Genomic DNA, 16,948 nt, shown 5'->3' on the forward strand with positions numbered 1-16,948 from the left:
TATTACTAAGGGTTAAAATGAATTTATACAGCTGAATGTTTTTGTAGATGACTGCGCATTAGTGAAATGTCATAGGGAGGTGACCTCCACAAACGCCAAGTTATATGCCAAAAGGGCATGTGCAGCAATTATTAAATTGGGTATCAAAAGGGGTAGCATAAATTGTATTAAAAAAAGAGATATTCAGCAACAAATTTGTGCAACATCCTGGATTTCAAGGGAAACAAACAACAAAGTTCAATGTACGCACTGGTTGTTGTTGGATCTCGTACAAATCAATATCAGGCAGCTGCTGTATATGGAGGGACTTCAGCCATTTCATGCTTATTTTCCGGTCTTATAAATGAATGACAATTGCTTTTGAATCCTTTGCTTACTTTCCCGTCTAATACATAAACAACTGCTTTTGAAACTTTTGTTTGTTGTGGCTGAGATCTATACAATTAGAACTGCAGGTCAACACTGGTTGAGACAATCCTCACCACAATTAATTTCTAGAATCATTAAATATCTGACACGGTTGTTAAAATAGCATTATTTCTATTTGCATTACATGTTTATATAATGTATGCTGTCATTTTAATTTACGGATGCCGTTATTCTAAACATGTAATTCCTACATTAATATTGTAATGTTTAATCTATTCTTAGCATTTGATTCTCTGTTTCATCAACAAGAAATAACACAATACACTGATGCTAACAACTTAATGAAAAATACAAAGAAGGTATTGAGAGTCTTGCTTACTGAAAGATGTAGCTGAAGCTGTAGGTGCAGGACTCTTTCATATATTAAAAAAATGTCCCCCATGTTAAAAAGGGTAATTTGATTTCCTTTCTATATAATGTCATCAAATCTGACCCCACATGCTTAAAACAAGAAACCACATATTGTTTGTACCTCTGGAACAAATAAACATACACATGACCTGAATGCCAAGAGCAGACACAGTTAGAGTACCTATTAAATCATCAATTGCAACACAAGTGTATCCGGTATAAATTAGTTGATAATTGAGACACTTGTGCTCCATGAAGTCCGTTGGCAGCACAATAAAGTGTTTAATAATTGGATCTTCCAACCTGTGGTAGGCAGTGTTGAAAAATATCCAAAGCCTGTGCATTTCACTGAAAAACACAGGACGGGTGCTCAGGTCATCAAATTCTATTGCAGTGAAAGGATGTGTCTGGCTCCAAGTCAAGGAATCAAGAAGAAAAGCAAGACAACTGAAATCCAAGCTGATTATCAGACTTAAAGCTAAACTACAGAGGACTTTGAACATGTCGAATGGTTTACATTTTTTTGGAATAACACAAGAATCTAGTGGACAAACAGGTGATAAACACTGTTGGCAGTGTTTGCTCGAGTGAGGCAGCAACATTAACAGTTAACTCCCAGATTAAAATATTATTCCCATGAAAAAAAAAGTGACAAATATGTTACATTTAAAAAACCAAGTCATTGATGGCAGATGCAGGCTTGTATGCTCATGTTATTGGTCACCCTATCTCTATGTGAAATGCTATAAATTGCACACGTGATCACTCAAACTTGTAAAATCTCTGGAATTATGTCAAAGTATACAATATGAAGACCTACAAAAATAACTTGGTAGAACAAAAACTATTCAATTTAGAGTCTAACTAATATTATGAGCACTTTGGAACTATGAGGAAAATAAACAAAATATAAAAATGATGTTCTTATTGGACAAAGAAAAATCAATGGTGCATGCACTGTACAAATAAGCAACTTTGGGTGAAACGCATTCTGAGTAATTCTGAACAACGTGATCAACTGGGACAGGTTGTATTATTTGCACCATTACACAATGCAATTGTTCATTCGATATGTGCTTTGAGAAAACACTATTTCTAGTGGAAAAGAAAAAGGTGCCCCTGCTCCTTGTTTTACATTTTTGCAAAGCAAATCTGCCCTGCCGACACCTGCTATGTTCATGCAAATGTCTGTGTGTGCTGATCTGGTGAGAGAGCTCCTTTAAAAGGCAAGTCTTTACAGTGTTTAATTTTTCGTTATGGTTAATGTTAAGATTTGAGGTAACTGAAAAATAGAAAACATGCATTAAATGTAATTAATACAATACTCAAAACAATAATACCATGCTCTAAAATTATATCAATTCAACACCTAAAAAACTTTGATAATTATCTAGGTATTAGGTTACAGAGTGGGGCACAACAGCATTAATACACTAATAAAACAAATACATTTAAAGTGCAAAGTAGGCTTGTCCGGAGCAATGAAAAGAGCCATGTTTCCTTATTAAACTATCTACAAATATTAGAATTTTTTCTGCTGTTCCTAAATCATATCTTGCCAATATTTGCAAACAAAAGGGGAGCGATTTAAAAAACAATTGTGCTAATCCTAAATCATATCTTGGCAACATTTGCAGAAAACAGGGGGTGTGGTTAACTATGCATCTGGAAAAACATTGATCAAAATCAAAATGATCAAGGAACTTAAATAAAGGCGATTTTGATGAAAAATAGCTTCTTGATCATTTACTATATCGAGTAAACTCTCAAAAGAGGCCATATTAACCACCAAATCGCCTAATTATATATGCCTTCTCAATCCTTTCATTAAGTCCGCCCTTGAAGTTACCAATAATGGAGGTACTTTGGCAATCTTATGAGGAGCACTACTCTCACAGAATCATCTAAAGGAAAGATTTCTCAACTAGCCTTCTGAATACAGTCCTTAACTAAGCGATTAATCCTGTCTACCATACAATTAACTTGTGGGTGATAGAATAATATACATTGATACTCAATTCCCATACCCCACAAAAACTCCACCATTCCTCTAGATGTCAACTGCCCACTACTATCACTGAGTATACCACAGAAAAAAAACCTTTCTGCCAATGATACCACATAAAAATCATTGTTGTCCCTTGCGGCCATATTGACCTGCTTCTCACATGGGCAGAGTCCACAAACAGTGATTCCCTCTACATGTGTACACATTTATGTTAATTTCACACATGTGCATACATAATCATGACAAACCTTGTCCTTAGAATCGTGGAATTTGATAACTTTGGCCACAAGCTGGAGTCCTGTAGCTTTCTCTGTGCATGTGTGAACATCTCCAAACCTGCCCCTGAAAAATCCAAAATGGAAAGATTAATGTCTTATATGTACAATGTGCAATTTCATCTTGAGTGACACTCATACACAAGGGGTGTGGTCATGCAGAGGACAATCCAGATCACAGTTAGTGTGTATTAATGGTCCAACTGATGGTTAGTGTGCCAGTGAAAAACATTCCAGCTCACACAGTGTACTACAAAACGAATACACTCACTAAGAACTGCGGGGTTAGGATAAACACACACTAGGTGCGATATTCCTGTAACTCCTAGTGAGTGTTTCAATCCTGCAATTCACAGTGAGTATTAATTTTCTATTTTACAGTGAGTGTGTTAATTCTGCAGTTGACAGTGAGTGGGTTAATCCTGCATCCAATAGCTTTTGATGAAAAGTCACACTGTCCTTACCCTCCTAAAATTTCTTCTAGGTTGATATTGAATAGAGTGGTCACATCGCCTGATCTTAGTGTGACAAACCGATGTGGAAAAGGGGCAGATGGGGGTGGGCTATCGTCTGAGGAGGCAAGAAGAGCAATTAACCACATCAAGATGGCCAAATCACAATGTTGCACAAACATGTAGAATGAAAAATAAAACTGTTATTTTAAATGGCTTCTATTTAGTTCAACATCTCCAAAATTCACTGGACTCTAGACACTTCTGCATTTCTTGTCAGTGGGCTGACCTTCCACTAACCATGTGATTATGATCAGTGGGACTTTTGTTTTGGTTGCTGTATGAAACCACCTTTTGAGTTTGGCAGTGCTTTAAGTTGTCAAAAACTCTCATCGCTCTCAAGTGAACCCCCATTAGGCCGTGTATGTTTTTTGGTGGGTTTTGATTATGTTGTACATCAGTGCCTTTCTGCACCTGCTGCATCTAGTCTTTGACAAAAGGACATATTGTTAATCCTTGTAACACAAACGTCGGTGTTAAGATCTTACAAGTTGACACAAACTATGATTCTACCACTGGCTTTCTGTTTGGTCACCAAAGCTGACAACCAATCAGAGTGATGGATTATATCAGCTCTACAGATGTTGTCCAATTCTTCCTTCGATTTATCAAATGATATACACAAAGTTAGGGGAGTACCCCTTTCTTTTATAGAATAGCCCTATGCTTCAGAATATTTGTTTGCCTTAGCCGACGGAGGCGGCTAAAAACCGAGAAAGCGTTGGACCCTTCTCTCGTGTGTCTTCCTCACCAACATTCTCTATGCCTAATATTTGATATTGGGTATTCGGAAGCAATATTATTTTCAATCCTTTCTGTCACCTCTATCTTAACACTAGTGAACACTTTTCTGCTATGAAAACTTTACCTTATACTGTGTTTAAGTGTTTAAGCCACTTTTCTTTCAGCAATTAGATTCAAACGATTAAATGCATGTCCACCTCATTACTTCACCCACAACCTGCTTGCATCCTGCCACAGAACCAGGCAGTCCTCTCCTGGCCACATTCTTCGTTTTCCCACAGCCTCAGGGGCAGTTTCTCTTACCTATCACCTGGAAAAATTCTGCAAGTCTGTCTCCTGTGACAGGAGAGGTTGGTTCTGCATTTATGCTTCCTGGGGCTTCCAGTGCCACAGCATCTACTACGCTATCCACATCTGGTCTTGGGGTTTCAGTCATGTTCTCCTCCAGTAAGGCTTTTTTCTCTGTGGAACTTGACTTTGGGTCTCCTGTGTTTTTTGCATCTTCCTGCTCCGACCTGAAAAATAAAGAGCAGAGTTTGGTTGAATTACATTGTGTTTATGGACAGGGTGATACTAAGACCAACTGAAGAATGAGGCTATGTTTACTGTGGTAAAAGCTTGTCAAGTGGCTCTGAGCATACTAGTACCCACAGTGCTTAATTTGTGCAGGTGGTTGCAGGTGGTGGCACCAGCACTCATTTTTGGAGGCAAATACTTATTTTAAATCATCAATCTTTGACTGAGAGCTAGAGACAGAGAGAAATAAAGACAGAATACGGAGAAAGACGTTGGAAAAAATGATAAAGGGAAAAAGCAGGAACAAAAATTCCCTTAGAGATAATGAGACAAGAAGTGTATGGATGAAAGAGGTATGAGGTGGAATCAAGACTAGACACCCTTGGTATTCCGCAACCCTGGCATTCAGCAACGCTGGCGGCAGGCACCTAAGAAAAACCTTGGACATCTGCAGTTATTTATTTATTCTTACAAAATAAGCACTGGATAACAGGCAAACATCACATCTGCAAATGGGAATGCAGAGATCAAAAATGTACCTGAAGCGGTTGTGAAAATGATGGCAGGTTGTTATACCATTATGGCTGATTGTCAACAACTACAAGAGGATGTCAGTATGAGAGAAGATGGCTGCCTGCACAGGAGAGGCTTTTCTCCCTACCTCCTCCAATCCAGACAAAATACACCTGCTGATGGTGGGTTCACACAGGCTCTCTTGAAATCCAGCCATGAACATTGAGAGCTCAAGTAAGAGTGCATCCACTGTGTCATAGGGGCACATACTTGATGTTACCCTCTTTTACCACAGCCTGGACAAGCCGACAGAAGTGAACATCGCAGTCAGTATGTATTATTTTTAGAGAACATTTAGAGGTACTGTCCACAGCCAGGCTCTGTTAATTCATGCCTTTGTGCTGAGGCGACATGGCCATTGGAATCATCCCTTAAACACCTCCTAGTGCTGAAGCCAAATGGTGCAGACCAACTCAGCAGCTTGTATGCTGAGATAAGTCTCACACATTGAGCACAAAACCTGTCTTGTGGAACACGCTCTAATCCAGTTGAAGTTGCAGCTTTTCAGAATATGGGCACTCACAAAGTAATTTCTGCAGCGGTTTCTTCCAGAAAAACCTTGTTGTAATTGATTTCTTTGCACTTTTTATTAAAATGTTGTAAATTCTACGAAGGTCAAGATTTTGGCAAAGTTTTAAAAAACTTGCAAAAAGAGAGGACGAAAGTTCCACACATTTGCACAGCCCAAACCTAGAGTTCCTCAGGTGGATGATGTTGGATTGTGCAAGTAAAAGCTCTGCAGATTGATTAGCCACCAGGCAGGGAGTAGTGGCAAATTGAGTAAGGCTGGCTGCAGAATAGGACAAGATGGCCAGTTACCTGCACACATCATAAAGAACCTTAGCGTGCGGCACGATTATGTGGTGGCGGTCCTACTCTGCAAATAGTCACATTAGAAGGATGTCATAAAAAGGGTAGCATCTGTCAAAGTAAGGGTCTATTTTACAGGCGTTTGGTAACTGCATACGATGAAAAGCGACAGGCGTCCTGTCCACTTTCTTCTGCCTCCTCCTATCGCATTTAGACTGTGGTGGAAGGTGGTGTTCTCAAAGGCCCAGGTATTGCCGCTTCCTCCACTGGGAAGGCAATTGGACTTCAGCTGGATCGGCTTGCCAAATGAATGTAGCCAGTCAGTTATTTCCAGTGGCATCATTTCAGTGCAAAACTAAACACGGTTTGCCCCACTGATTTTTGGCACTGTTTATTCCACTGATATTTGTACAGTTTTGCCTGCACAATTTGAAAATGAAAGCTGAAGGCCAGAAACCCTGAACATTCTGTCCATCTTGCCTCCTTTAACAAAACCTCTAATGCAATGCAAAGTTAACCTGTAGCAGTGCAAGTGACTATCTAATGCTGGAACACCAGAGATGAGATTGAAAAAAGATCTAAGATCCGAATAGTTGAGTGATCCAAATCCTCATCTTTCTCCCAACTTTACCAGAAGAAATTTAAAGTGATCCACCAATGGGATATGATATTCCATTTGTATTGCAAGAAACAATTTAGGAGCCCCATATTAAAAAGCTGCCAGGTGTAGTTTGCTCTAAGACATAATTATATTTGAGGTACTATATTCATTCTTATCCTATTACACTTTCCTATCAATGAAACAGAAAGTCTACATCCTTCGCCCTTCCCAATCTTGATAAATCATTTCTTTATCAAAATTTTATAATTCCACATAAAAAAAAATCTAAGATTCAGCCGGTGGCCATTCACCCCGCAAACTCAGTGGGAATGGATATGTCATGGACAAAGCATGTATTGTATTTGAAGTATAAATTGCCATATCATATGAATATGAGGAATTTGTAATGATTCGTTTTAGTCAGGATACAAGGATAATGTACGAGTGTCACAGAATACTTGAAATAAACAGTTCTCAGGATAATGCAAACATGAAACCCCTGGAGGAACGCCTGATGTGTGCTGCACAAAATCCTAAAAGACAGAGATTATGAGCTCATCAAGCAAACCCCTGTCATATTGATCACATATACATCCTGGATACATTAGGGAAAAAGAACAACCAAGGCTTGTAATAGGGTCCAGAAATCTCACCAAGATACATTTCTGCATACAGAAGCATCAAATAGGGCAATTAATGTTAGCAATATTAGAAACAGTGATAGTTTTATTAACACGTGTGATTGGCTCCTGCGCTTCTACAAAGCCATGTTACAACGGAGTAACCACGTTCACAGTAACTATAGCCAAACTTTAGGCCAAATGATCCGATATATCCTAATGGATTAAGCAGTGACATTTGTAGAAGCCAAAGTCAACTAGGTTCTTAGGTTTTTTCATACCACCAAAATGTTAGTGAAATTTCAAGAATCAGAAATGTAAATATTGTCATAAATTGAGTAGAGTTTCCTTTAGTTTTTGAGATGGTAGTTTCGAAAATACTTTATAAATACTTAAGTGGCGTCAATTATATACCACTGCTTTTCTCGAAGGTACATTTTTTATCATGAAAATGATTCTACCAGTTCATTCAGGTGTACCAGTGCCCTGGATAGCATATCTATCAGCCTTCAGAAAACTAATCCTAAGAAGCAGTCAATCAATTGATCAATCAATCTTCCTCTTCACTCTGCACACAACAGCCATTCTCACAACAGATCCACGTAAAAGTCGGCATAAACACAAATTACTTCCGCTGAGTTGTGAACCAAAGCCCGTTGTCAATTGCACCGTGCAAGACTAGTGCCCTTGTACACAAGACAAGAATCCTACCAAGGAGCATGTATATTGCCATAATTCTTGCCTTAATAAGAGGCTGCCTTACAAATCCTCTCTTTACGTGATCTCCAAATTTAAGCCCTGACCATCAATAAAAACCTTTTATAGCTCTGCTTTTTCACTGCGTGATTTCGGGTAGCCGCAACTTGTTGTGACTTCCAATTCCCTCAGCTGTCAACAAAGCTTTATATTTGTATTCTGCCCTTTTGTCCATATTTGAATAACTTAGCAAAATGAAGTACTCCTATTTTCAGTCTTAAGGACCTCTACTTGATTATTGTCATGCTGTTCTCTTATTATGAAATAAATACTTCTCAATAATCTCCTTAATTAAATACTCTACATACAGTGGCTCATCTAATAATGCCTGGTTAGATGTACATCCTGTGGGTTTCGACCTAATTGTGTCACAGAAAACCTCCAGGGAGTTCGTTCCATGGTCAGGGAAAATCATTGGATGTATTATGTTAAATGCGTTAGCAAACATTTTATGTATGAGGCGCCATCAATTAATATATATTGAGCATAATAAATGTTTAAATAGTTTACAGGTGTTTATTGGCCAAGTGCATCAACATTAACTGAGCTTGGATGACTTATGATGTTGGTATAGACCCTCGAACATCAGACTCAGACCTACATAATACCCACCGCATACTCAATATGAGTAATTCAATCATTAATTTAGTGAATATTAAGGCATTTTCCAGATGTGTGTTATATAAAGAGCAGAAAGTAAAGGCACATGATCCCCTCTGTACCTCAGCCGGGGCATACTGACCCAGGGACTCTCCAAGTGATTATTCTACCCTCCAGGACAGATCAGATGCCAAACCCAACATGCAAACATTCTACATAGAGGCCACAATATTATAGAAGTGAAGTTGCCAATGCACAATTCAATTTTTGGATACAGTATGCCTCTTCTGAACAAACAGGACATTAGGTTTCTAAACAAGGAGATTGGTGAATCATTTTCCTGTGCCCGCTCCAGTCAACTCCATCACATTCCATGAAAAAAGGTAGATTTTTTACACTAATCGAAAACAATTTACTTTATCCTCATTTTTTTCTTCTTCTGATTTATTATTTAACTTCCTGTCTGTTCTGCTAATCAGCAATGTTCCCATTCCCTAAATCCCCTCCACATCCCCCCACACACAGTGATGGGACACTCAGGGGAATTCTGCTTTCAGTAGCTCCAAACATGCGGCCAATAGTCATTGCCGTGACCCTTTTTAGGTGGCAAATGTACTGATACTAGCAACTCTCCATCCCAACAGAAAAGATGACCACCAAGGTGTGTAGGCACATGCCACGCTTGCTGCACCCCTTCAGACATAAGGCGAAACCTCCAAACATCTTTGTAAGTCTACCAAGTATGAGGTACCAACACGCTAGTATTTTATAAGCATTCTCTTTGTATCTGAGACAGATGGAAGGTTTAGCAGCTCTCTGCCATATGGTACCCCACGTGTCATCTGAAATCTCGGTGTCCAACATCCCCTCTCATTGACGCACATATTCTTTTTTCCTGAATTTTATATAGCGTGAACTCGACCCGACAGTATCAGGTATCAGAGCACTTTACATGAGCACCCGTTGCGTTACAGATGGACACATTAATTTTGTTAGGCACGGGGAGATTAAGTGATTTGCCCAGAATCACAGGATGTTGAGCATCGTTGCCGAGACTCGACCCTGGTTCCTCAGATTCAAGGTCGACCGCCCTAGCCATTAGGTCACATGCGCATGTTTTTAAGGAGAAGCAAGGTTCAAGATATATTGGTAGAGCCATGATATGCCTCTGCTGCGGATATAGTTAAGGTGTTTCTTCCTGTTGTATAGCTAAGCGTGCTGGTGGTCTGCCTGCCTAGTGTAGCACCTGGCTTAGCCTGTAGGTGCCTCGTCTGTTCAGTGCAAATTTATCTACTAGATCCCCCTGTGACCATATATCAACATTGTCATAGAATTCTCGCAAGGAGGGTGAGCGGCCTTGATTCCAGCTAAAGGATCCAGGGTTGACCATGCCCTGGGGAAAGTCAGGATTGTGCGACAAGAAAGTAAGTGAGAAAGGGTAAGTCGAAAATGTCAGTCTCTGCCGCATCTCCTGCCAATGTGTCACAAGTGTATAGAGGTCAGTGGCAGGGGTCAGAGAGGTCCCGCCAAAGCTGACTAGGGTAGTCACAGAAGCCCCGACAGGGAGATCGAGGTTAAGGCTTGTTCCACCTGAACTCAAGGTTTGCCTTCGAGGTCGTCGTTCCAGTAAAGGGAGGGGAGGAGTTGTGCAGCGAGTATGTTTGTGGTGATGTTCGAAAAGCCCAGGCCCCCCTCCATTGTAGGTAGAGGAAGTGAGGCCCTTGCTACTCTCAGGGACATGCCTCCCCACACAAAGTCAAGCATTTTGGTACGTATCTGTTTACGAGTCGCTTTGGGGATGACAAGAGGGAGACTTTGGAGAACATACAACAGGCGGGGCATAAAGTTCAATTTCAGGCTTTTAAGCCTGCCTAGCCAGGAGATCTCGAGCTTGGCCCACCTGTAAATATCTTTGAAAAGATAAGTGTGAAGAGGAGGGACGTCGCTGTTATAGATGTTGGATGTGCGTGGGGGGAGTTGAATCCCCAAGTAGGTGATCACTAACATCTCACATTGGAATCCTCCTCTCTAGGTGGGGTCTTGGAGGCTAATCAGGGGGTCAGCCAACCCCCACACCCAAGATTTTGAGAAATTGATTTTGAAGATTGACGCTTGAGAGAAGTGATCTAGCTTCCTCATCAGTGCCGGGATGGTAGTATCTGGGTCAGTAATGAAGCAGATGATGTCACTGGGGAAGTCAGCCAATTTGTGCTCTCTGCCATCTATTTTCATGCCATGAATTGCTGGGTTATTTCGAATTCTGGCAACTAAGAGTTCTATTGTGAGGATGAAGGCTAGGGGTAATGGTGGACACCCTTGCCGTGTTCCCCAGTGAGCAGAATTGGGGGAGAATAGGAGGCACTGATTTTGAGTTTGGCAGCACGTTTCTTAAAGTTGGCATGAATTAAGGTTTTCATCTTGGGCCCCAAGTCGATCTTATCTGAAACCTTGGAGAGGTATACCCATTCTATCCTCTCAAAAGCCTTCTTGGCATCAAGGGAGAGGAGAGCCATTGGTTGCTTCCACCGTTCAGCCACCTCCATGAGCGTCACCGATAGACGTGTGTTGTCAATTGCCTGCCTTGCAGATGACTCTGGATTGGGTGCAGCAATAAGAGAGGGCCATATGTGATGGAGACATGTCACAAGGATTGACGCAAACAATTTCACATCGCAATTCAAGAGCACTACAGGCCTGTATGAAGAGCAGTGAGAAGTGGATTTACCCGTTTTTTGGAAGAGCTTAATTTGAGATTCCAGCATGGTATCAGTAACCACTCCTGATATCAGAAAGGAACTGAACACCTTCACCAGAGGGTCTATCAAAAGGGAGGCGTAGGCTTTATAAAAGGTTGCCACGTACCCATCTGGACCTGGTGCTTTCCGCAAGGGGAGAAGATGTCTTCTTTGAGAAGACCCAGCACCTCATCCCTATTCGGGGGGATGTAAGTAAGAAGGTAATCATCTTTATGTTGGTCACTGGAATGTTGGGCCTGGTATACAGCAGAATAGTAGTGGTGAAAGACATAAACTAATTATGTCGCCTGCCTCGTGTTGAAGGTGGCTTTTACCGTCCTCAATCTCCCTGATGGGATTGTGCATGGGCGAATGCACAGTTTAGGAGCCAAAAACCTATCCACCTTATCTCCTCATTCATAGTAATTTTGGTTGATGTAGAGCAGATTCTTAGCTGCTTCCTTCATCAGGATGCGCGCAAGTTTGCCCTAAGGTTTTGCAAATTCTGCAGGATCCTATGTGATCCCCCCTCTCTGTATCTCATCTCAGCTTGTTGTATTTGTGTTTCCAATTTGTTAGCGGAGTTTGGCCGCTCGTTCAAATGTTGCTGCATGAGAAATAGGCTCCCCTCTGAAGACCGCTTTTGCAGCATCCCAGAGAGTCGCAGGGGACACCTCGCCGGTGTTGTTTTCGTTGAAGCAATGTTCGATTACATCTTTGAAGGGGTCCCAGATGGTTGGGACACGAAGCACAACTTTATTGATGACACATGGTCTCGTAAATGGTCGCTGCAGGACAACGGGACCTAATGAGAGCCACACCGGAGCTGATCGGACAGGACTCTAACATCTATTCTAGTGTCTACAAGCCTGGGAAGCAAGCACTGAGAGACTAAGAAATAAGAAATAGATGAGTCTTGAATATATCTTATGAACGTTAGAATAAAATGTGTACTCGCGCTCCTGAGGGTGGTGGTGCCGTCAGGCATCTACTATCGCCAGGTCCAGTGTACCCTGGGTTAAAGCTGTAGGTGTGTGAGGTTCATCCTGCTGGGGGTGAGAGCGATCAAGTTGTGGGACTAGTGGGACTTTGAAGTCCCCACCTGTTATAACATCACCCTTTGTACAGTGGAAGAGCCTCAGGAAAAAGTCAGAGTAGAACTCCTCTCTGTCCCAACTGGGGCCATATATGGAAGCTATAGTCCTCTGGGTGGAGCGGAATATGTCATGTAACCCTACCTTCCAGCCCTCCTGATCTCTATATGCACTGTTTAGTTTAAAGCAGATGTCTCGTCAGAAGAGAATAGCCAACCCCTCCCCACCCCCAAGAGAGGAGTGAAACTGTGTAGTATACCAATAAGAGTGGCGGCGTTTTGTATCGATTCGGAGGACGTGTGTCTTCTACAGAAGTAAAATGTCCACCTCCATGTGGCATAGCCAATTCATCAATGCCCTGTGTTTAAGCAGGGTATTCAAGCATTGGATAATGAGGGAAATGATTTGAAAAGTTTTCATGTAAATGGATATAGGTGGTCCCTATTCATGGAGAAGGCATAGTGTACGGAGTGTTACCCCCCCTCGTCAATCCGGACCTGGGCACATCTGCGAGTCAACAAAAACAAACAAAGAAGAATAATAACAATATTATAGGTGACAAGCTGCATTTCGAATAGTCAACCCGCCCACCGGCTGTCTGTAAATTCTATAGGCCTTTTTACTAGCAATAATCAAGATAGACAAACTTGGAAAACAACAGTACAGTTCAGCAAGGTTGGGGCTGTCTCCTGCAAAAAATTCATTAATCCCCCCACCCCTTTAGTACTCACTGTCAAATTCTGTGGAGGGGAGTCAATGTTCAGCAGAAGGAAGAAAACATTACAACTGATCACCAGTAAGGCGTGATGGTCATGGTCCTACTTTCTCCAAGAAGGAGTTCAGGGTGGAGTCTCTTTATCTGAGGAAGGTGAGTGTCGGTCTTTGTCTGGTTGGCATCACTGTTTATGTGCTTTCTTCTTCGCCTATCGGGAAGGTTGAAAACGCCAGTGCCCTCCCCCAATCAACCAATGCAATTCGTGAAGAGGCTCTGCATCGGAGGGGGGAAGCAATCCAAGGACCTCGCGAGCCTCCTGTGGCATGCGGGCAGCAATCCTCTTGTCCTGGAATGTGAAATAGATGCGAAGTTGAGTGATGTCCTTGTATTCTTTCCAGTGGGCCAAGGTATGGGCAGATATGTCATAATACAAAGAGATAATATCCCCTCTAAATGTAATCGGGTTCTTGTTGTCGGGCATCTCACAGAATCTGTTATTTTAGGTGAAAATAGTGCACTCTGGTAAGAGTATCAGACGCTAGGTTCTTTTGTTGTTGAAAGGCAGAGAACACCCTGTGAGTGCAGTTGAGGAAAACTGACTGATCTTCGGACAATTGCAAGAGGTGTGTGAAAAGAGGCTGGACATGGGCCTTCAGGTCTGCCTGTGGGTTAGTGGATGCCGGTCTCATGATCCAAAAATTGTTGCATCTTGAATGATTTTCGAGATGATCAATCTTCTCGTGAGCACCGATTGCACCCGTTCCAGCTTCTCGATACAAGAAATTCCATCTACATTTTCAAGTGTGTGCTCTGACACTATGGATTCCACTGTTGCTAGGCGTGAGTCAGTTTGACGTAATGACTGATTAGGGTCGGTAAGGGTCCTGCCGGAGCAATGTGAGGTCTTTGCAAAATTCAGTGAGCAAGAGCTGATTGTCTTCTTTAGTCGGAAGGGGCATTGGGATCCAGGCACCCCCAGACAAAGAGGCTGTGTTAAAGGGTCCCCTTCTGGTTGTCAAGGGGGGGGTCAGGCTTTTGCAGCATATCCTAAATCGAGGAGGAGGCTTTGATCTGTTTACCGCCATTGTAGTGGCGATGGTCTATCACGGATCAACTCGCACAGTTCACCCAGCAGAGTAAACTAGGCCACAATATCCGCTATAAAAGTTGAGGACATATGATTACTCTTCCTGGATCTGCCTCATGTGGCTTCCAGCTATGCACTCCTCTAGGGGCCCGAGGACCTTGGTAGTGGCCGCCTCCAGTCCAGTCGTTAAGAACACTGCTCCCAGTCAATGGAAATCTGTAGTGCAGCGTTGCTATGTAAGCATTAATGAAGGAAGTCAAGCATGTCACAAGGCTAGAGACATGGCGTGCAGGTCTAGTAGGATAAATTCACCTGCTTCAGATGAGGCTGGGGGGGGAATCCCTGTCATTCGATGTGGCTGCTGGACTCGTGAAGGCTCACCTGTCACACTATAACCCCTAAGACGCCGTTGTGTCCAAGATGCCCTCGCTGACCTAGATGCCATCAAACAGGGGGAGGGGAGGTTCTAGGCCGGCCCCCTGAAATTGTCTCTTGGACGCCGGATTTCTTTTGGGCTCCCTGGGGGCATGCCGTCTAGCACTCACCACATGTTAGAGGGACTGCTGGCACTGCAGGATTTTAGCAGTGCCCTGAGGCAGGGCACTGGCTTCAAGGCCCCGTGCCTCTATGTTTGGCCCCAAAGACTCGAGGAGAAGCCTTAACCCAAGCAGGTCTCGCAGCTTGGCCCCACGATGGCCACCGTGTCATCCTCGGTTCCTCGGAGCGGGCGAGCTCATGCCTAGAAACAGCAGCAGCATGGTTCAGGGGGGCCCTCAGCATGTCCCGTTACTGCCAAGGAAGAGTGGCCGTGGGTGAATGCCTCTCCTGCAGGGATTCGCCATTTGGGGGGGATTGGGGCCTCACAAGCAGAGCTCTGGGTCTCCTCCATGGCCACGCCCCAATCCCCTTCTTATTAAGCATCTTCTTAAATTTCATCTGCTCCTGAAGGAAGACTTGTGAACCTTGAGATGCTCAATCCTTTGCTACAAGTTCCTGCGCCATTACACTTGGGCCATGGAAAAAATCTGAAGTGGCAAAGACTGACAAGTTTCCAACACTGACTAATTCGTTTTGCAATTGATATTTCCAATGTCAATCAGCCCTGTTTAAAGCTTCACTGCCCTGCCTTCTCTTCTTGATAGGTGAAAGGGACATAAAAGCACCCACTGCACTTTGAGGCCAATCTTTCGTGAGCCAAGTCATGGAAAAGGTATTGTAAACTAATTGAGAATATACAGCTTGGGGTCTGCACCTCAGCACCTTCGTAAGGGCCATTAATTGTAGACTTTTGCCACAATGTGCATCTTCAAGATCTTCGAGTTTCTTATACGCCACCAAACTAGTTTGCATGCGGTTAACAAACGTTGTTCACTCAGCATCCACTACCTGGGTTTCCATGCATCTCACCTTCTCATTTGTCATGTTCCTATTTTTTTTTTGCAGAGTTTTATATAGCACAAACTTGACCCGAATCCAATCAGGTATCAGAGCGCTTTACATAGCACCAGTTACGTTACATGAGGACACACATTCATTTTTTTTTGTTAGGCACGGGGAGATTAAGTGATTTGCCCAGAATCCCAGGATGTTCAGCGTCATTACCGAGACTCGAACCCAGTTCCCCAGGTCCGAGGTCGAGCGCCCTAGCCGTTAGGCCAACTCCTATATTTTGCAATTCTTCTGACATCAACCTGCATTTTCCTATTCTATGTATTTATCCCAGCTGCTCTTGTTGGATTTCCTTTCCTCAAGATCTAATTACATTATAAACTTATATAAGAGAGGTATAACTTTCCGCTCCATCAACCTCTAGCTCTCAGTTAGTTTTCCCATTACCTGGTTTCCAAATAATTTGGGAAGTGATTGCAATGCAACATGTCATACCAATGTCAGAGTCGCACATAAACGAGGTACTGGCCTTCGAGTTATTGGACAGGAAGAAAAATAATTCCTCTACAGCCAGTCGCAGAGCATTAGGAGGGTCTCCTGGATTATTTACACGATCCAATATGGATCACAGAGTGAAGAGCAGGATGTTACTGGGACTGGTGTTCATTTGACCTTTAAGTTTGGATTTCGCCTGCTATTACAGGGTCTCCTTTCTTGACCCTTGTGTTAGATTTATAAACAGCAGACGCCTGCCTAGACTTGGCAAGCATGGCCTCCCTTCCTGCGTGCCTGTCACTAGCTTTTTCAAGTGATTGCAGCAGACTCTGCTTGGTGGAGAGTGGGAGGATGTAGAACTGGTTTGTCTAGGGTGAATCCCTCATTCTGCTGCTGAAGGCTTTTGTATTTTACTGTGAAGGTAGTGGATCTCGCCTTCTAAATGATGCAGAAAAGGTGTTTTCTGTATGGATGGCCATACGGTAGGCTGGAGAGTGCCTTGCATTTCCACTCCTGATCACTATTGTCAATGGGTTCTGCACTCAAGCATCCTTTTTCAGCCTCTGATACTGTGACTTTTGAAGCCAGGGAGAGGTCTTGCTCAGAAGCAATGTGTATAGATTGACAAACCACATTGT

The 16,948-nt window shown here is 42.6% G+C and overlaps 1 protein-coding gene across 5 annotated transcripts in view; it reads right to left on the bottom strand.

Annotated features, from left to right (window-relative positions):
* MYLK2 (myosin light chain kinase 2) overlaps positions 1-16,948 on the bottom strand; it is a 173,169-nt gene that overhangs the window by 85,898 nt on the left and 70,323 nt on the right. For all 5 annotated transcript variants that reach the window (XM_085619515.1, XM_085619514.1, XM_085619516.1 and 2 more), the window contains 3 exons: positions 4,623-4,834; positions 3,528-3,633; positions 3,037-3,130 (listed from right to left, as the gene is read on the bottom strand). In XM_085619515.1, the coding sequence (XP_085475641.1) occupies positions 3,037-3,130; positions 3,528-3,633; positions 4,623-4,834 (412 nt within the window). The remainder of the gene's footprint in view (positions 1-3,036; positions 3,131-3,527; positions 3,634-4,622; positions 4,835-16,948) is intronic.

Source organism: Triturus cristatus, chromosome 7 (assembly GCF_964204655.1).
Source record: "Triturus cristatus chromosome 7, aTriCri1.1, whole genome shotgun sequence".
Classification (NCBI taxonomy): Eukaryota; Metazoa; Chordata; class Amphibia; order Caudata; family Salamandridae; genus Triturus; species Triturus cristatus.